This window comes from Chrysoperla carnea, chromosome 3, assembly GCF_905475395.1.
Source record: "Chrysoperla carnea chromosome 3, inChrCarn1.1, whole genome shotgun sequence".
Lineage (NCBI taxonomy): Eukaryota > Metazoa > Arthropoda > Insecta > Neuroptera > Chrysopidae > Chrysoperla > Chrysoperla carnea.
This window is the reverse complement of record NC_058339.1, coordinates 16,706,135-16,727,054: the sequence shown is the minus strand read 5'-3', so window position 1 is coordinate 16,727,054 and position 20,920 is coordinate 16,706,135. Positions and strand designations below refer to the sequence as shown.

Here is a 20,920-nt window from a genome sequence, read left to right as displayed (position 1 = left end):
GTATAGAGTTTTATTGAAATTGGGGATTAAAAAATTGTTTCGATTTTTTTAATTATCGTTTATAATTTTTTAATTTCTTAATTAATATTAGTCAAATTGAAATTTTTATAATTAAGCTATTAATATTTACAGAGATATTTTAGAATTGTTGAACGCATGGAAATGATTTTTTACCACCAATCACCATAAAAAAAATTATTAAAATATCAATTTTCTTTGCAATTTCATTGGTTTATTGTTTCTAAATGTGGTACAAAGACAAGTACAAAAATTATGCATAGATTCATCAAATTATATATTCAATCAAACAGCATTGCATTGAATAAAAACTCTTTAAAGATCAGTCGCGAAAGAAATTAAAAAAAAAAATTTTGTTTTGGTTATGCATATCCTATATTAATTTATTGGAGGTATTATTCAATGCAATCCGTGAAAGCACATTTTAAACGACAAGTTTAAAAAGCGTCTAATTGTTACGTGCATTAAATTATAAGCACTCAAATTCGTTGTGCAAACATCGCCAATTTTAAAATTAATTCAAAAGTATAAATTAAATAAATTTTGCTTGTACAAATTAAACTTGAAAAAAAATTAAGAAGCTTAAAAATACAACAATTACATTAATTTCAAATGTATTTTAAAGCTACATGAATTAAAGAAAGCCTAATTGATTTGAAAAAGGCGAATCATAGAATTTTTAAGAATTTTCAAGTATCAGAGTTTAATCCTTGGCAGCTAAGGCAACAACAGTAAAGTGTACATCATTTGGATCTCGTTCGATATACTGTTTACACACTTTGGCCGCATCTTCAACAAATTTTTCTGGTGTTGTGGGCCCGTGATTAACAGGACCACTTCTACGTCCATCTAATTCATATAGATCTCCATCTACATGTACAAATGCAACAAAATGAAAGTTAATAGGCGTTGATGGTTCTGGGGCAGCAGTTTGCCCTTCTAATGCAATTTCAGCATGTGATTGAATGATCCCTTCTGCATTCTGTAATAATTCACCACGTTTAGATGCATCTAAGCCGTCAGCTTCGTCCAAAAATTTTTTTAATGGTCCATCGCCAATTTCTATTTTATCTCTATTATTGGCAATACTATGTATCAAGGCAATTGTTCCACATGCATTGTGAACGTACTGTTTTAAGTAGAGTACTTTTGGAGATATCTTTTGTTCGTCGGTTTTCTCTTCAGCATGACGTTGTTCAGATTGTTCGTTAACTGGATATAAAAGGATTAAGCCCAATGTTGGTCGTGGAATCCATTGCAAAGCCTCTTCTTCTAAACCAAAAACATCAACGATATTCCATTTTTCAGATACCCCCAAATTTTGGAGATATTTATTCATTACATCAGGATTTGATTCAAGTGGCAACCATGTTGCAGCCATCTTTTAAGTTTATATACTGTAATGAGAAGCTTTCGTTTAGATTTCAACAAGAAATAAGAATATCCAAACAAAATTAATAAAATAGAATACGTGTATCAAACGTTTTTTTCTTATTTTCAAATAATATGATTGGTTCAAAATGTTCTTTCAATGTGAGTATTTTGATCGTTTTGATACACGCAATGCGACATTAGAAACAAATATCAAGGATAAAAATTCGTTTGGATAACTTTCTAAATAATTAAAGTACAACAACAATGACGTCTAGAAAAATTATTAAATGAATCTAGAAATGTCTTACAAACTATTAATCCAAGGAAATGTACATTAACATTGAAAAATGTAAAATTCGTTAAAAAATATTCGATAAAAGATCCCCACAGTAAGCTGGCGATAAATCACAGTGTCTCATTAGCTCGATTTTGTTTAGAAGTGGTTAGAAAGTATTTCAATGTTGACCAAAATACGAAAAAATTTGAGAAAATGTGGAGTCTAATAATATGGAAAATTATTTTCAATGTTCACTAAATAAACTTTAAATAGTCTATGATAAACTTTCCAATGGCTTAATATCGGAATAGTAACATCCAATCATGATGGTTGTATGTGGCCAAAGGCATATAAAATCAAATGATCATATAAGTAAACATCTCCTCATAATTATGATTGGTAGGAACGCGGGTTGTATGGGAGTATTTATCCAAAACGACCGCACTGATATATGTCAGTGGTGGAGGAGACTGGTAACCACAACTATTCCAACTCTCATCTATGGTTCCAAGCTAAAACATCTCGGGAAACTGTATCGGTCTACAGGCAAAACTAGATGAGGGGGGCTGGAAAGGCCAGCCTGGGCAACCCGGATCCTGGACCTCTCAGCTTGGTTGGTAATCAGTGCGAGTTGCTGACCTAGGTTTGGTAACAAGACTCTCTTGCTAGCAGTCACACCCCCAGTCAGGCGGGGTATTGCACACACACACACAGGCAAGCTTGCAGGCCTTAAGGTGACAGCCCCACCAGCAAGATCGGGTAGCGGTGTGTTAATAGCTCGCCCTACCTTAAATTCCCAACCATTACTGAAACCTTATAAAAAGAGGCCCTATGTCCCCCTCGGGATCATACGACATAAATATAATATATAGGAACGCACAAATTATAATTGTTTCCTTAAAAGATCGCGAGCCTATGGTTTCGAAAAATGTACAGAATATCTCGAGTTCTCGACAAATTTTACTCGTACTTTTCGTCATACCTCACAAAGTTGTATTAGTATTCATCGTCAAAGAAAAAACCCCCAAAAATTGTAATTTGAAAGATGAATTGTAATTACAAAAACATTTCTAAAAACTTATTATTTTAACAAATTTGGATACTTAAGATTACCTAAATGAAAACTTCCCATTAACAGTACGAAAATATGAAGTTTCAACAAGAGACAAAATCTTTTGTAGCAATTCGACTCACAATAGAATCAATTAAACTACTAACTTTATTTTCATTGTCAGGAATTTTGTAAATTTTTTTAATATTACTTTCATCAGCAAATTTATTAGGAAACGAAGTAATTTGTTCACCTTGAATTTGATTCAAAATTTCAGAAACTATTTCATCATTTTTACCACTACAAAATATTACGACAATAATATTTGTGTCTTTATCATCAATTCCAAATCGTATTAAACTTTGGGTGATATTTTTTGATAAATTTAAATTAAACAATAGTTCTGTATAAATATTTTTGGTGGTCATATGACCGTATTTCTCAGAAACTAGAGTTTTGTTTGCAGCTACAATAATTTGCATTGAATCAAAAATTAAATTTGCCTTTAAAATACCACATTTTAAAGAGCCATTCAAAATTTTTTGCCGTATTTCATTAATGTTCGTGACATTGGTAAAAGTTGTCAGTACTAATTTTGTTGTTAAGTCGGGATCAAGTTCAAATTCTTGTAGTGTCATTTTAAAATAAATTTGAACAATCTAAATTATAAATTAAATATTGTAAGATTATGATTTAAAAAGTATAAATAAAGAAATATTTACCTCGAAATAAACTTGAATAAATATTGTAATTGAATACCGGTAAAATGACAGACAGGAATTTTAATTTAGATTTACAAGATGAGAAACTTTAAAATATTTAATACGGGAAATCATCTGAGTCATGTTTTTTATTAGCGCGAAATATAAATTTATATTCATTTAATCAGCTGTGTGTAATCAGAAGTGAGAAAAGATTATATTAATTAAATCTAAATAGATAAGTTTTTTTTTTTTAAATATGGTTATTCTTTGATTGTAATGAAAATATTAAGAAATTGTTATTAAATCCAAAGTTCAATTTGTAAAAAAGAGCAATTATTTATTTAAAACTTGCTTATCTTTATAAAACACAAAAACAACTATTAATTATACAAGTATTTTCAGTAGAAAGTAATTATTTATATAGTTAATAACATATTCGAAGGTTACAAAATGTTTAAACAATTTATACCGTTGCAAAAATCAATTCGAACATTTTCGAAACTTATTAATAATGATGTTCAATTAGAATATCGGAAAATTTTAGAAAATGAAGTTGCAATAATTGGTATTAATCGGCCAAAACAAAAAAATGCAATGAGTAAAAGTTTTGTAGAGGCTATGAATAATATTATTGATCAATTAAAATATAATAAAGATGTACGTGTTGCAATTGTTCGAAGTTTGGTACCGGGTATTTTTTGTGCAGGTAAATCTACAAGTCTACAATCTATACTTGGGTTGTTTTATTGAAGAACACAGTTTAGGTAATTTAAGTATTTCGATCTTTTAATACTGATTTAAAATAACTTATATTTAGCAAAACTACAAATTCGAATCGATTAAATTGTACCTACTATTAGACTCAAGCGAAAACACACTTTAAAGTTCAAAAAGTTGTCCTCGATAAAACAACTCAAGTATTGAGCATATAAAAACTTTACAGATAAAAGATATACCGTTAATTTTTCAACGGACTTTCAAAAGTACAAGAATCCCACATCATTGTGAATCGATAAAAATCATATTTCTTCATTGTATTTCATAGTAAAAGAAATTCTGTTTTTTTTTAATCTAGAACAAGTAACCTTATCCCACACAGGTAGGAGTCAAGGATTGGGACATTTTTTAATAATATCGAAGAAAAATTAAATTAAACTTCACCAATGTTCTATTTTTCAAAAGTTCCTTGACCTTGGTTGATACTTTCTTAAAAAGTTATTTCCATAGATCAATTAAAGTCCTGATTTTGCATGCTATGTTTATTAAAGGCGCTGATTTAAAAGAAAGAGCAACTATGACTGATAAGGAAGTTCAATCTTTTGTTTGTCAATTACGAGAAATGAATCAAGATATTGAAAGTTTACCAATGCCTGTTATTGCTGCGGTAGATGGACCTGCGTTGGGTGGTGGTATGGAATTAGCTTTAGCTTGTGACTTACGGTAAGGGTCGTTCAAGTATTACTTAAGCAAACTTTATATGATTTCCTACCCCCCTGTATCTAAGCAAAAATAAAAATAATAATTGCGAATATCCCCTTTCCTGCATATGATAAGACGTATAAGCATCAAAGAGTTTTGATCTGTACAAAACTTGGCGATTATTATTTTTTATGACATTATAAACTAAAATCGGCCCCTAAACAAATTATACGCTGTGTGCCAAAACTATCACTTTAGAAAAGCAGCACTTGTTTAATATTAGTCACCATGTATTTGAGTTAATTACAAGACACTTAAAAAAATTGAATCTGTAAAATTTATTGTAGAATTGTCGCAGATACTGCTAAATTAGGCTTGGTTGAAACAAAATTAGCAATAATACCTGGTTCTGGCGGAACTCAACGGTTACCACGACTTATTAATCCTGGGCTAGCTAAAGAACTTATATTTACCGGGCGTACTTTAAGTGGAATTGAAGCAGAAAAATATGGTAATTTCTTTGAAGTTTTAATACGGCTAAAATGTTTTAATAATTTTGCAAATTTTAGGAATTGTAAACCACCTGGTGAAACAAAACAGTACGTTAGATGCTGCATTCAATAAGGCTTTAAATATTGCTGAAGAAATCGCACCAAACGGACCAATAGGCGTACAAATGGCAAAAAAAGCAATTGATAAAGGTCTGCAAGTTGATTTAAGTACTGGTTTAGCAATTGAAGAAGCTTGTTATGCTCAAGTTATACCTACCAAAGATAGAACTGAAGGACTTCAGGCGTTTAAAGAAAAACGAAAACCTAATTATAAAGGAGAGTAACATTTTTAATTTTTTTGTATTATAAAATATGAATAAAATTTTCACCTAAAATACATAGTCTTTATTATTTTACATTCAATTTCCAACAAAATGTTCAGTTTTAATAATTTAAATCATATACATTTTCTAGGTGGCTACTGTTTTTTGCAAAATAAAATTCTCTGGTCAAATTATTGGTTTTGTAGTCAGGATCCTTAGTATTTCCCAAAAACTTTCGCACTACATCCTTGAACGATATACAAGCTTCTTTTTCCTTCTCAATCATACTTTCCTCAAAGAGGGTGTCAGTTAAAAGCCTTCTTATGTCGAGACCAGTGAAAACTCCCTCTTTCAACTTTTCTTCTGGCAGCTTCGGGAATTTTTTACATAGATATTTAAAAGTCACCATCCTTTTGCAGTGATTTTACAAATTGTTTCATCAACCCCAATTTGATATGGAGAGGTGGCAACAAAACTTTTTCTGGCGGCACCAAAGTAGTATTGATAACATTTTTCTCCCCAGGTTTTAAAGTTTCTCGGGGTGGCCAATCACTTTTAGTCCAGTGCTATTTTCTAGCTCTACTATCCCATAAGCATGAGAAGCATGGGTATTTAGTATAGCCTGCCTCCTGACCCAAAAGCATCGTGAGTATTTTGAAGTCCCCACAAACCATCCATTGATGGTCCTGATATTTGATTCTTTCCAGGGTAATGGCCAAATTGTTATAGTTATATTTCTTCCATATGCACAGAATAACCCATTGGAAGCGAAGCTAATTTACTTTTATTGTATAAATAATACTACTTAAAGACTAGTTTATGTTGTTACTAATATCTATGAAAACCTATGTGATAGAATGTTTTGAATAGTTTTCCTGTTTTTGGGAGGTCAAAATCTATAAGAAAATGTAAAAAAATCCTATGCAGTTTTTTAGTCGCAGACCTGTGTAATTTGTTGCCCAATATTAATAAAAATTGGACATTAGAAACATAGGCACCCCGGTTTATAAAATAAATTGTACTTTTAAATACTTTTTAAAATCTATACACATATATTTAAATTCTAGCTTAGATTAATTTTCATCAATGTTTGAAAAATGAAAAACTTCCCTAGTGGAAAAAATATTTGAAAAAAGAATAAGTCTTAATAAGTCTTAGAAAACTCTGAAAGTCTTAGAAACTTTAAAAAAGTATTAAGAACTCTGAATAACTCTGAATTAGACTAGCCCAAAAACGTTGAGAAATTCAAAGTTCCTAAGACTTTTTCAGAATTTATTCTTTCTTCAAATATTTTTTCCACCAGGGCTATGTATTTTTTATTAATTAATTAATTTATTATTATTAAAGTAAAAATAACTTTTCTAATTTTACTTTTGTATCATCTGGATTGATAACTTTATGTCCAATTACTCGACTATCATTGAATATTTCAAAATCATTTCCACCAAAGTCTGTTTTATCACCAAAAAAGTATATTTTATCAAATTTAGAATCACTAGTAACGTGTTTTAAACAATAAGTTTTATCCCATCCTATGGGAAATACATCAAAACTAATTTGTCCTCCAATACTATATTTCAAACCATAATCAGGAAATTCTTTTTGTAATGCATCAATCATCTTTTGACGAACTAAATGTTCACGGTCATAAATTTCAAAATCATTACGTTCTTGTCGACTACAAGAACGCCCTATTGGTGAAATATTCAACATTCCCGTTCGAAATTCAACGAAAGTACCTCGTTTACATGGTAGCCAAACATCTGATAAGTATTTTAAAACAAAATTAATAAATTTTTGTAACTTTTCTTCACCAAGAAATTTCTGTACACTTTGATTTTCAAGTTCAACACCATATTTATAAGCAATAACACCGTTTTCCGGGAAAACATAATCGTATTTATGGATTACATCGTCCCCATTCATTTGTTCAGCAATTTTATTAAAATCGGAACCACCAACAAGTCCAATATGAGCAAGTGGTTTCACTTTTTCGATCAGAAATTTTTCAAATTCTTTTTTTATAACGGATCTTGCTGCGGTTAATGTACCATCAACATCAAACAGAACCAATGTTTTATCTCTTGTTGCCATTATAACGAGAAATGTAACAGTTGTTGTTGATTGCTCCACTTGTTTTTATGAATTATTGTTTCTTCCAATATGATTTTATTTAAATTATGGTTTATATTGAATTTGTGTAATTTTTCTATTTCAATTAAAATAAAAAATGCACTTTTTATTCTCGGTAAGCACTGAATTTATCTTTAAATATATTTTTGATGATGTGTAATTTATTGTATGGTAATTATCCATTAGTTTATATTTTCTATGTAAATATTGATAAATATACCGGTGTGGTATCATAACATGCTTTTGATAACATATGATACAGTAGTCATTAAGGGGTAACGATATTTCTTGTTCATATGGGCGCGGCCATGTTTTTTTCCTATTGCTGACATCTGGCGTCGAGAAGAAAACATGTATATAAAACTACCTACATTTTGACATTTTTTTTTTTGTGTGGCAATTTAAAAAGTTCTAACAAAGACTGTAAAACTTTATAATTACTTTTAAACTACAAACATTTTATTTTAGCCGATGATGGAGGTTTTGAAATTGGAGCTTATTTAAATAAAATTTGTCAGACACCAAATCTTGACTTATTAGCAAAGAAAAGTTTGATTTTCAACAATGCATACACGTCTGTTAGTAGCTGTTCTCCTAGGTAAAATTTCTTTAAATGTTTCGCGTTCGATCGAAAATTTAAAGTCTCAAAGCTCGAATTGCTACTTGGTTCAATGAGAGTATTATGCTAACTAATATTTATTTATTTTAGTCGTTCAGCAATTTTAACTGGTCTCCCCAGTCATCAAAATGGAATGTATGGTTTACATCAAGGCATTCATCATTTTAATTCTTTTGACAATTTAAAAAGTTTACCAAGTATTTTAAAAACAAATGGAATTAGAACTGGTATAAATATATTCGTCATAATTATATGAGCACGAAGTTGATGACTATTTATAAGTTTAATTTATTCTAGGGATTATTGGTAAAAAACATGTTGGGCCGGATACACTTTATTCATTTGATTATTCACAAACTGAAGAAAATAATTCTATTCTTCAAGTTGGACGCAATATAACACACATTAAGCTACTAGTCCGTGAATTTTTATCGCAAGAAAAAGAGAAGTAATAATTTTATTGAATACATGCTTTAAATTACAAAAAATATGTATATCCACATATTTTGTTAACATTCAGTGACGAATTTGATGGTAATTCGGACTTAGGCCCATATCCAAGTGTCGCCTTTTTTGTACCAGACCATTCTTTCTCTAAAGCGAAACATGCATCGTATTGCAGGGTAGACCAACAAGTGCCTAAACCCTTTCTTTGTCACTGACTCTACAGTGTTCCGTCTACCATCCCCTATATCTTAGAGCCATTCGAGTAGGATGCCAGAAGTTGTGGGTTAAAAATGTTATAAGTTGCATATTTACATTTCAGACCCTTCTTTTTATATGTGGCTTTTCATGATCCACATCGTTGTGGTCATACACATCCTCAGTATGGACCATTTTGCGAAAAATTTGGAAATGGTGAACCAGGAATGGGACATATTCCTGATTGGATACCCGTCATTTATCAACCTGATGAAATTAATCTACCATACTTTATTCCCGATACTTTAGAAGCTAGAATTGATGTAGCTGCTCAATATACTACAATTTCTCGATTAGATCAAGGTAAATTTTATGAAAATGAATTATATTTATAAAAATGCCTTCGAGTTAAGGCCATAGTTAATGAAATAAAATTTTATATTAGTAAATTTTATAAAGAACATACAACAGACTTCTCGCTAAATATCGATATTTCGATTGCAATCATCGCCAGTAGCTAAATTTATTCGTCTAAATATAAACTATACTGATATGTATTTCGGAACACAATGTTATAAGTCGAACTTTGCGACTTTGGATATTTTTGATCCATAATCCGAAGATTTAAAAAATTACTCAATTTCATATAATTCTACGGGATGTCAGTATCTACAAACCAGAAATGCTTAATATAATTAATTTAAATAATGTTTACGAATAGGTATTGGATTAGTATTGAAAGAATTAAAAGCAGCTGGACATGAAGATGATACATTGATTGTATATACGTCCGATAATGGTATACCTTTTCCAAGTGGCCGTACAAATTTATATGATCCAGGTTTGGCTGAGCCGCTTCTTATTTCATCACCAGAACACACAGAACGAAGACATCAAGTAACATATTCTTTAACCAGTTTATTGGACATTATGCCAACGTTTTTAGATTGGTTTAACATTAAGTATCCAAAAAATGAATTAACAGGAAAAAGTTTACTCCCATTGTTAATTAAAGGTAATGTAATTTAGCAGGCACAGTCCAATTGGGAAATACTACGATTTTCCGTAAGGCAAAGTGGACATACAAAGATTTAATTGTTTGAATTAAATTTTTTTCAGAACCACCAAGTAATGCCAGCGACGTTGTATTTGCTAGTCAGACCCATCATGAAGTTACTATGTATTATCCAATGCGGGCGGTACGCACCAAAAGATATAAATTAATACACAATATAAACTATAAAATGCCATTCCCAATTGATCAAGATTTTTATTTATCACCAACATTTCAGGTATGTATTCATCTTTCGCCCGATTAATAGATAATATAGACTTTTGACAGGACGTAGTCGATGGAACTACCACTTTCATAACTTGATGACCTCCATACCTGTTATTTTTACCCATTTGTGGTACCACTCTTATGTATTATTCTTATTACGTAAGGATTAAATAATTCATAATTAATTTATCAAAAACATTTTTTTTAAGGATATTTTAAATCGAACACGTTCACATCAAGATATATATTGGTACAAGACATTAAATTCATATTATTATCGAGATGAATGGGAGTTGTACGATTTAAAATATGATCCGGAAGAACTAAATAATGTTGTTGGTAAGCAACAATATCAAGAAATATTGAAAGATTTAAAAATGAAATTATTAAATTGGCAAAAATTAACAAAGGATCCTTGGATATGTGCACCACATGGTGTTTTAGAACCAAGCAATAATGGTGATAGTTGTTTCAGTTTAGATAATTTAACAGAAAAAATTAAAAAACATTAAATTTTTGAATTTTAATAGACTTTAATTTGCATATATTCATATAAAAGCTATGTATAAATTCGTTTAGTGTTTGTAGATTTTCATATACATTAACTATCACAATATTTTAACAATTTGATGCTTTTGAAACAAACAAAAGTTGTAATTCTCAATAAATCAAAATATTTTACAATCAATTTAGTATTTATTTCAAGTGGAAGTGAATTAAAAAGTAAGAGGTACATTGAAATATGAAATAACTTATTTTAGAATTCGGGAAACATTTGTAACATATAAAAATAAAACCTTTGAAACATCAACATTTTTTATATGAGTCTAATTTTACATTATTTGAGGGTACGTTCCACTAATCATTCATAACGCTCAAAGTATTTCTGTCGGCATTATATCTGACAAATGACGTCAAGATTTTCGTTTACGCCAAGCTCATAACGACGATCAACGCTCAAAACGATCCACAATCCATTCCACTTAAGATTATGACTATAAAGCCCGCAAGCAAGTAGAACGGTAAACAGCGCTCGTGAGTTTGATTGTTGCGAGTGCTTAGTGGAACTCTCAATTAGAAGTATAAGGAATAAGAATGCCGCTAATTTATAGCATTGTGTAATTATGAAAGAGTAGTTTATTATTTGCCAAAAAAAATTTTTAATGAGAACCAAATTGTTTTAGTAAATTATTTCTAATAAATTTTAGAAATCAGATGAAAATTTAAAAATAATGTAAAATTTCATTGTTAGATTTCAGTTCGGATGGGGTACGCGTCTTAAACCTCATGACCTCGCTCAAAATTGTACTTGATATTAATCACATAAGGTAGAGAATCAGCTTACCAAAAAAAAATTTGGTAAAATTTAAATTTAAACTTAAGTAAGTCAAAACGAAAGGCCTAATGTAGAGTTTTCGCTTGATCCTTTTCAATCGAAGTGTAGGAGATGGTATAAGGTCGACCTTCACCCATCTGATAACCAGAGTAGACATATTTTTCATGAAATTTTTTATTGATTCATAAACAAGTTTCTAATAGCTTGTCAATAGGAAAGTCTATTGTCTATCGAAAAGTTTAGGATGTGAAAAAAGTTATTTAAAACAATTCAACAACAAATATTTTATGTGGCACAAAACATATTAATTTAAAATTTACAAGAAAACTTGATACATTTTGAAACAAAGTTCTCCTAATGTTTATTAGTTTTTATTTTTTGTATACTCATTAGTATAAACAATTAATTATTAAATTTTATTTTATAATTGGAAAAATATGTTAAATAAGTAATCTTTTATGAATAATTAATTTAAAGCTTTGAACGGTTGACACTTTTTCTAATTTAAAATATTTTAAATACAAATACATACTTATATCACTCATAAGTTGCAAAAAAATTTAATTAATGCTTTTATCGTTGGCATAACAAATTGGGGAGAATTAGACTCGCTTTCTTACTTTACAACAAAAGTATTTAATTAAACTGCTTTAAATCCTTTTGTAAAGAAATCAAATTTAATCGAGGAAATAAGGCATTTGTCCCAGAAATTTAGACATTTACGCCCATAAAGTGGGACAAAAATCTACGGGCGAGAAGTCCATTACTGAAGCTGTTTTTCGGTTTTATTTTCTCGATTAATTGTACACTAAAATAGTATGGATGTTCGTTTTCTTCAAAAAATGAAGATTTCAGATTGCACTGTTAAAGCCTTTAAAACCATATCAAAATTTAGGCCAAAGGAAATTAATAAATCTATTTCCCGGAACTTTGTGGTGACAACCCTAGTGCTTGTGTTAATAGTAATACATATTTCTTAGAATTTCTTTTCGGGCCAGATAAATGTTTTTAGTTCATAATTAAGATGTTTTACATAATGGGCGTGTTCAGAAAAACATAAAACTGAATAAGCTAAGTTAGAGATTCGAGACATCTAAATCATTACAATAGTTACAATTATTTACTTGACCAGCAAGCCTGTTTAGGACAAACGACGCTGTATTGGTAATCTAGTGCATCGTATCAACCACAACGCCGTAAGTAAGAACCAAAAGAAATGTCTAGTTTATATTTTTTGGAAAAATTGCGATCACTTTTATATTATTTAAACATAAACCTCAGACTGAGAAACGATAATCTAGTAGTTATAAACGTATATTAATGGACGGATCCATTTTAATGCGTGTGTTCTGAAATTCAATTCAATTTGCTGAAAGCATTTCTATGCTGGTTCGCGTGATCAATTGATTTCACAACACATCTAATGTTTACATAATTGTATAATTGTTAATTTTATAAGCCCATAATTAATATTACATATAAAGTTTACGTTATAAATATATATCAGCTTTTGTGATGACGATGTTTAATGTATTTACGATGACTATTTGAATACGTCTGTTGTATTTTTTCTCGTAGTTCATCCATTGAATTGTTCGTTCTATTTAGAACTGTATTTAAATGTGCAATAGTTTCCTCAACTTCGTTTACCTATAAAAATTACAACTCATTAAAACTATTTTAAAATTATACTTTTCAATAATGTTTCCCGATCTAGCTATTTTGATGCTCCGGGCAAAAATAATGTTTGTCGCTCTTCATACTAACACAATAAAGTCATGAGCTTATTATTACAAAGATGGGATGTTATAATTACAAATGATAATTTACAAAACCATATCACCTTATTTGTGTATCGAATTCAAAAACTGCAAGGGAATCTGTGAATTCTAATACCATAGTTTCGATACACACTCAAAGACCTTCAAGAAATTTAACATTATTACGAATAAAGTTTCAATAAATACCCGGGAGTTCCATTTGCGAACTGCAAGTTACTCCTGAAAGAGGATATCCTGAAAAAGGCCAATCTTAGATGGAGGGAAGAACGTACTTGTGGCACTACAAGACAGATATGGTCTGAGTACAATCGCAGGCGTTCCGAAGTTCTCATATCCATTCCAAGGGCCTCTGTTCGCAAAGTTGTTGCGGCTATCACAGGACACTGGCTGGGCGGCAAGCATGCTGAACGCTTAGGCCTGGCAGTGTATCACGACTACTGCATGAGCTGCCACAGTGGTGACGAGGAGAAGACAATGTCTCATTTTCTCTGTCACTGCCCAGCTCTTGTCATGAGGAGATGAACTTACTTAAACCAGCCTCTCTTTGACGACCTCTCCGACCTAAAGTCAGTCGACATCAAAGCCCTCCTGCTGTTCTTCAACAGCTCCAAATGGTTCATGGAGTAGTGGCCGGGGATAGGCCAACCCATTAACGGCATCACAACGGACCCTATGGTCTAAGTGTGTCTCACCCCAGGACAGCCACTCTAACCTAACGAATAAAGTTAAAGAGCGCCTGTTATAATGCGTGGCATTTCAAGATTACCAATTTGATTCGTACGTACAGGACTCGATCTAACTTCTATTTTCTATTTTTTCCGATCTATTTTTTAATAAATAATTAAACTTACATCTGTTGCATAGCTTACTAAACGGAAGTACTTTTGTCTCATTAAATAAATTTCATGTGCTCTGTGTACAAACCACAACAAAAACAACACACTACATGTGAACAATACACTTTTTACATTCAAAAATCTTTTGAGCAGCATAATATACGTAACAAAAGTTCTTCAAAACCATTTTACAACCAAATCTAAATCAAGATTCATAATAATTAATTAACAGTTAACTTTAAATTACCCGCTACTAAGTTTTACATTAGTGTTATCTATGGGAAGATTACGTAACTACAATTAATCAAAAGTAATAATTATTATAACCTAATAAATAAAAATTTAAATGTTTAACTTTTTGTAAAACGTAAATTATCAACGTAAATGTATATATTTAATTGAATTTTATAATGTCTGGGTATGATTATTTTAAATTTGAATTAATTTCCTTGACTTACTTACGTTTTATTATTAAATTTTGAAAAATTCACACAAGTATTTGAGATATGCATTCATGCAGTGATAACAAATTAATGCAGTTTTTTATTTTTTTTACTATTTCGTATATTCGAAATTAATTATCACATATATTTATGAAAAACTATAAAAGTTGCTAAATTTCACTGTTAATCGTAAATTTAATTAAGAAAAAGTTACATTTTCAAATAAAAACTATTTATAGTGCTTTCTCCTGGAAAGGGTTTTATTAGAAATATGCAATTTTTTAAAAGTTACATAATAACAAAAATAAAGTTTGTTGAGTAATTTTTGATGGTATTGCATATAAAATATAATATTAATTAAAGAAAATTGAAAAAAATACACTCGAACCAGGACACCAACCCGGATTTGAACTCCTGGTTCGAGTGTATTTTTTAACCGACTTCAAACAAAAAAAGAGGAGGTTATCAATTCGACTGTATTTTTTTTAATGTTTGTTACCCAGAACTTTTGACTGGGTTAACCGATTTTGATGATTCTTTATCTATTTGGAAGCTGATGCTTCCCGTGTGGTCTCACTTCATTTTAGTCCAGTTATGATAATACCATCCATAAGAAAACCATAAAAGTCTTAAATTTGCATTAAGTATGCACGACAAGAGGACGAATAACTCAATATCGCGCCAACCGATTTCCGTGATTCTTTTTTTAGTGACGAATTAGTTTGTGTACTTCTGATTCACTAAAAATCACAAAATAAAAAAACTTTCAAACAAAAAGAAAACTGTTCTGTCAGAGTTGTTTCCTTGGCTGACACCGACTCCAAAAATGACAATAATTTTAACTACATTATATTATCGTTATTTTTTACTTTTTAGTGAATATTAATTTGTTTTGGAAAAGTTTCTCTTTTGAAGTCGGTTTTGTTTTTGTTTATTTTTTTTTTCAATTCTCTTTAATTAAGATTACTAGACAAGATATTTGTCAATATTTAGTTTACGCCTGTATGTAGCATATTACATCAAAAATAATCGAATAGACCATGATTTAAATATCGTATGCATAATTATAAGTAAACAACAACAATAAGTAATATAATATTATTATTGTTTTATTAGAAACTTTTTTACTTTAGGATGTATAAATATGCTGATCTAATAAAAAATACAACAAATTATGCACGACGAATGAATCGATTGAGTAATCGAATATTCGGTGAAGTTGTTCGACCAACCAATGCAAAATCTATGAAAGTGGTTCAACTGTTTAGTGAAGAACCATTACATAAACGTCCAGATATTGTAGCTTATTATCCACGGCATGTTGAAACGCATGTATTGATAAGAAATCTTCGTGATTATGGACTATTTCGTGACGAACATCAAGATTTCAAAGAGGAAATGACACGATTGAGAGCTTTACGTGGTAAGGCACCGCCTAAGAAAGGGGAAGGAAAACGAGCGAAAAAGAAATAAACATTAATGTAAAATAAAAAAACCATTAAAACGTTTTTTATTTTGACTAGATATATTTATGTATTTGTGATTTTTGTTAATAAAATTATTGTTATTAATATTTCGAATGTTTTATTTAGATTTCTCCTTAAATGAATTAGGCTTAGGCATAAAAATAATGGACAATGAAGTCAATAGAGATTTGTAAGTTTTTTCTCTTGAATTCATTGGATGTATGTAGAAGTCTGTCTGAATAAATAAATCTATGCTTACGCCCGCAAAATTGGAACTCCCGGGTATTTATTGATGCTTGTATCCGGCAGCATTGTGCCATTTCTGGCAAGCACGTCGGCTTCACAATTTCCTGGAATGTCTCTGTGTTCCGGTACCCATATCAGGTTTACATTCATTTGTTCCGCCAACTCATTTAAGGACGTACGGCAGTTTTCGAGAACTAAGAAAGAGAAAAACGTTTCAGGCAAAATGTTTAAGTTCTCTAGGAGCTATTATAACTGAGACTTTGACTTTGACTCGGATACTCATTTCCAAGATTAATTTTATAATGAAATCCTTTTACGAAATAAAATCCATAGGTTTTGTTTGAAATTTTCTTTTGAAATCAACTTTAGGTTCTCATTGATTCAATAAAAAAAAAGTTATTTATAAAACAGTTTTATTAATAAAACTTCGGAATCATGTAATTACATAATTATGATAAAGTGATAATGCAATTTTTGAATTTATTTTACAGATTATGAGATCAAAGAAATGGTAGGAAAATTTTTTTTATTTTGTTTTTATAAATATATTAAAAAAAGTAACAATTATTTTTGTTGTGACTTTAAATGTAATCGAACTGTTTTAAAACTAAAATTATCAACCTAAATACAATTAATATTCACAGCTCAGTCTTTGCTGGAGTGTCTGTATCAATTTGCTTTGCTCCAGTGTCTCCTTTTAATTGTTCATTTAAACATTTTGTGTCTTGATTTTTTAACGCTCGTTCCTCACACAAATATTTTTTTAATAAAATATCACCTTGATGTTTGAAATACCATGTTTCGATATCATTTTCATGTTGTTCTAATAATGTTTCACACTATAAAACAAGCAAACAAAAATTAAGAAGTTGAAAGCCTACGTCGTTCTAGAATTGTACTTTTTATCCAGTTAAATTACACTTTGAAGGTGTAATCCCCATCAACCCCCCTTGTGCATAAAATTTTATTTAGGGGGGAAGTTTTCAAAAATAGGTTTTTCGCATTTTTCAGCAAAACGGTGAGTTTAACACCAAAAATCATTGTAGATCATTCAATTTGCTACAAAATATATCTCTGCACCTTTTTTCATAAGTGCTGCCATTTTCGTGATATAGCGATTCAAAGAATTGAAAAAATTATTTTATTTGTAATATGCACGTTTATATACATTTTTGAACCGTTATACGAGTAAAAAAATGAGCCCCTATATCTCATACATACAAATTTTAAAATTTTTAGAACATAAATCAACGTCAAGAACTCCGTCCCTATTTTTATTTAGTAGCATAGCCTGAGGAACATCTGTCTTCCATTCAATTGTCAGCGTGGTGATGCTCGTATGCCTGCCTCGTTTCAAAGGTCTCCTACTCAACAAAATAGTGTTAGTAGTAAGTATTGAAAGAGGTGGTGAATTTTCGGAGTACCTGAAAGATCAGATATCTGTAAAAATTCATGTGCAGTATCGAAAAAATTATACTGAAAAGAGTAGCATTGATGCTGTGAAAAGACAGCGCCAAGAAGAAGAAGCTGGTTCATCAAAAATAAGTCCTCTTATTTTTACTCGTACAACGGTTCAAAAATGTATTACGAAAAAAATTATTTATTCAATTCTTTGAACCGCTATATCACGAAAATGGCAATACTTATGAAAGAAGGTGTCGAAACACTTTTGGTAGAGAATCGGATTATCTATAATTTTTGTCTGGACTATTTTTGCTGTAAAACTCATAGTTTTGCTGAAAAACGCGAAAAGCCTATTTTTGCAAACTTCCCCCCTCAATAAAATTGTTTGCACAAGGGGGATTGATGGGAACTTTTCACAATTCATTTATAATAGTATTCTGAACATTCATACCAATTTTTACCTGTATGGGAATTTTCGTAACCTTACTTATATTTTATGGACTAATTTGACTGGATAATTATTGTACAGAAAACTATAATCATAACTTTTTTTTAAATACCTGTGATTTTAAATTTGTTACTTCAGCACTAGGTTTATCCCACAGATCATAAGGAATACCTAATTCAACTTTGACACCTTTATCAACAAGTCCATGTAATGTTTGAAATGTTTGACTCATTCCTTTTGCAAATCTCGTACTATCACTTCGTTCTTTATGAATGTTATATTCTAAAATTCGATCACAAACATTTTCTAATGATTCTAAAAGTCGTAATTCTGATTTTCTATATTCTTTTCGTTTCTTCGGTTTGACATCATCTACATGATATCCAATTTCTAGTACATCATGGGTTTTTCCCGTCTCATCTAAACGTGATTCTAATTCTATTGCTAATATTTTACAAACTACAACAAAAAATTCGAATTCAGTAATATTTATTTAAAAAATTTTAATATAACCTTAAAAATAACCAACCTTCACATTTGTTCGCATATTCTACTCCTTCAGGATTTTGATCACAGAAAATATAATTAATATTTAAAATAATTAAAAATATGTAGTAAATGTACATTTTGTAAATATTAATAATATATTTTGTGGCTAAAATATAAGCAATTAACTCAAGCAATTATGCATACTGTTTCTGGAATGATAGATTAAAAGCTAAAGATACATACAGAGAGGAAAAACTTATCAAAAATTAATTTTTAATCAACGTGTAAAAATTTAATTTGTTGTAGGGTCGCTTATTTAAAAAAAAAATGCTATAATATAATTGTACGAAATTAAAATCACTACAATTTATCATCTGATAAATTATTTAATTATATACTCTTTTGTTAAGAGTTAATAAATTCATATTCAAATTACACAGGTCTGCGACTAAAAAACTGCATAGGATTTTTTTACATTTTCTTATAGATTTTGAGCTCCCAAAAACAGGAAAACTATTCAAAACATTCTATCACATAGGTTTTTATAGATATTAGTAACAACATAAACTAGTCTTAAAGTAGTAATATTGCAAAATAAAAATAAATAAGCTTCGCTTCCAATGGGTTCTGTGCATATGGAAGAAAACTAACTATAACAATTTGGCCATTACCCTGGAAAGAATCAAATATCAGGACCATCAATAGATGGTTTGTGGGGACTTCAAAATACTCACGATGCTTTTTAGTCAGCAGGCAGACTATACTAAATACCCATGCTTCTTATGCTTATGGGATAGTAGAGCCAGAAAACAGCACTGGACTAGAAGTGATTAGCCACTTCGAGAAACTTTAAAACCTGGGAAAAAAATGTTATCAATACTACTTTGGTGCCGCCAGAAAAAGTTTTGTTGCCACCTCTCCATATCAAATTGGGATTGATGAAACAATCACTGCAAAAGGATGGAAACTGTTTTAAATATCTATGAACAAAATTCCCGAAGCTGTCAGAAGCAAAGTTGAAAGAGGGAGTTTCACTGGCCCCGACATAAGAAGGCTTTTAACTGACACCCTCTTTGTGGAAAGTATGATTGAGAAGGAAAAAGAAGCTTGGGTATCGTTCAAGGATGTAGTGCGAAAGTTTTTGGGAAATACTAAGGATCCTGACTAACAAACCATTGTTCAACTAGCAGCATACGAAGCTCAAGGCTGTAAGATAAGCCTGGAGGTCCATTTTACTTACAGTGAAGAATAGGTGGAGCGGTTTCACCAGGATGTCCTCGATATCGAGAGACGGTATCAAGGAAGATGGAATGCAACTATGCTCGCAGGCTACTGTATAATTTTTAATAAACGAGTGCTTTCACCAATTTTTTGTGTTTGAATTTGCAAAAAAATCTTACGTGATAGAAAAAAATGGCCATCACTTCTGAAATCAGCGCATTCTAAAACATATAATTTAATACTAAATCTCATGCAGCTGACAAAAAACTTTTTTTTTGTGCAGACCTGTGTCATTGAACATAATAGAGATTGCAGCCTAATTTAGTATAATAAAAAAATGCTGTACGTTTTACAAAGAAAATTCGCTAAGTTTACGCAGCAGCTTTCTGGTCAAGTGCTTTGTTTACGAAGGTTCTATGTGATAAACTTAATTATAGCACTTTGATATGAAAATTCCTGTTATTTAACAGAAAGTAATACAAAGGTAACTTATTTATGTTTTGTAGGAATGCCTTTTCCGTAGATATTGAAAAAGTTTATCGTATTTGTATGTTCGGCTAAATATTTATTTCCATTGCCTCATTGGAAATAATTGATATATAATAGCGTAACACGATCACAGCTACAGGTAACTTGTTACAAGATAACATCTTTAAACAATTAACTCAGTAACAGTTAATTGTTTAAATACTCGTATACTTCACTCGCGTATACTTCAAGTAATAAAGTAGTAGGTACTGTTTGAACATGTCTTACGATAATCAAAATCATGAATAATTTTTTTTTTTAAATCTACGAATTATGACGTGCTGGAAAATACCAAAAATAGATATATTTAATTGTACAAAAATCTTTCTAAAGAATTTGTTAAATTAAATAAATAGTTCATAATAATTTGAGACAAAATTTGTATATTT

At 30.3% G+C, this 20,920-nt stretch overlaps 7 protein-coding genes across 7 annotated transcripts; 3 read left to right on the top strand and 4 right to left on the bottom strand.

Annotated features, from left to right (window-relative positions):
* Window positions 1-361: 361 nt before the first annotated feature.
* LOC123294478 (ubiquitin carboxyl-terminal hydrolase) lies at window positions 362-3,544 on the bottom strand. The gene is made up of 2 exons (XM_044875524.1): window positions 3,443-3,544; window positions 362-1,415 (listed from the first exon to the last, which is right to left on the bottom strand). The coding sequence occupies exon 2, from the start codon at window positions 1,397-1,399 to the stop codon at window positions 722-724; it is 678 nt and encodes a 225-aa protein (XP_044731459.1). The 5' UTR covers window positions 1,400-1,415; window positions 3,443-3,544; the 3' UTR covers window positions 362-721.
* Window positions 2,825-3,370, bottom strand: LOC123295892 (EKC/KEOPS complex subunit TPRKB-like). The gene has a single exon (XM_044877353.1). The coding sequence runs from the start codon at window positions 3,356-3,358 to the stop codon at window positions 2,825-2,827; it is 534 nt and encodes a 177-aa protein (XP_044733288.1). The 5' UTR covers window positions 3,359-3,370.
* Window positions 3,545-3,828: 284 nt separating the features above from the next.
* LOC123294970 (methylglutaconyl-CoA hydratase, mitochondrial) lies at window positions 3,829-5,715 on the top strand. The gene is made up of 4 exons (XM_044876160.1): window positions 3,829-4,130; window positions 4,693-4,864; window positions 5,191-5,354; window positions 5,413-5,715. The coding sequence occupies exons 1-4, from the start codon at window positions 3,875-3,877 to the stop codon at window positions 5,676-5,678; spliced, it is 858 nt and encodes a 285-aa protein (XP_044732095.1). The 5' UTR covers window positions 3,829-3,874; the 3' UTR covers window positions 5,679-5,715.
* A 1,268-nt stretch (window positions 5,716-6,983) lies between these two features.
* On the bottom strand, window positions 6,984-7,969 carry LOC123294971 (phosphomannomutase). Its single transcript, XM_044876161.1, has one exon. It carries the CDS (start codon window positions 7,749-7,751, stop codon window positions 6,999-7,001), a length of 753 nt encoding a protein of 250 aa, XP_044732096.1. The 5' UTR covers window positions 7,752-7,969; the 3' UTR covers window positions 6,984-6,998.
* LOC123295891 (N-sulphoglucosamine sulphohydrolase) lies at window positions 7,799-10,845 on the top strand. The gene is made up of 9 exons (XM_044877352.1): window positions 7,799-7,808; window positions 7,876-7,905; window positions 8,259-8,388; window positions 8,500-8,636; window positions 8,707-8,857; window positions 9,176-9,414; window positions 9,773-10,066; window positions 10,171-10,343; window positions 10,543-10,845. Exons 1-9 carry the CDS (start codon window positions 7,799-7,801, stop codon window positions 10,843-10,845), a joined length of 1,467 nt encoding a protein of 488 aa, XP_044733287.1.
* A 3,708-nt stretch (window positions 10,846-14,553) lies between these two features.
* On the top strand, window positions 14,554-16,219 carry LOC123295054 (28S ribosomal protein S33, mitochondrial). Its single transcript, XM_044876262.1, has 2 exons — window positions 14,554-14,704; window positions 15,863-16,219. The coding sequence occupies exons 1-2, from the start codon at window positions 14,697-14,699 to the stop codon at window positions 16,200-16,202; spliced, it is 348 nt and encodes a 115-aa protein (XP_044732197.1). The 5' UTR covers window positions 14,554-14,696; the 3' UTR covers window positions 16,203-16,219.
* Window positions 16,220-16,837: 618 nt separating this feature from the next.
* On the bottom strand, window positions 16,838-19,019 carry LOC123295540 (protein canopy 4-like). Its single transcript, XM_044876924.1, has 3 exons — window positions 18,823-19,019; window positions 18,406-18,752; window positions 16,838-17,280 (listed from the first exon to the last, which is right to left on the bottom strand). Exons 1-3 carry the CDS (start codon window positions 18,917-18,919, stop codon window positions 17,080-17,082), a joined length of 645 nt encoding a protein of 214 aa, XP_044732859.1. The 5' UTR covers window positions 18,920-19,019; the 3' UTR covers window positions 16,838-17,079.
* Between the last annotated feature and the right edge of the window lie 1,901 nt (window positions 19,020-20,920).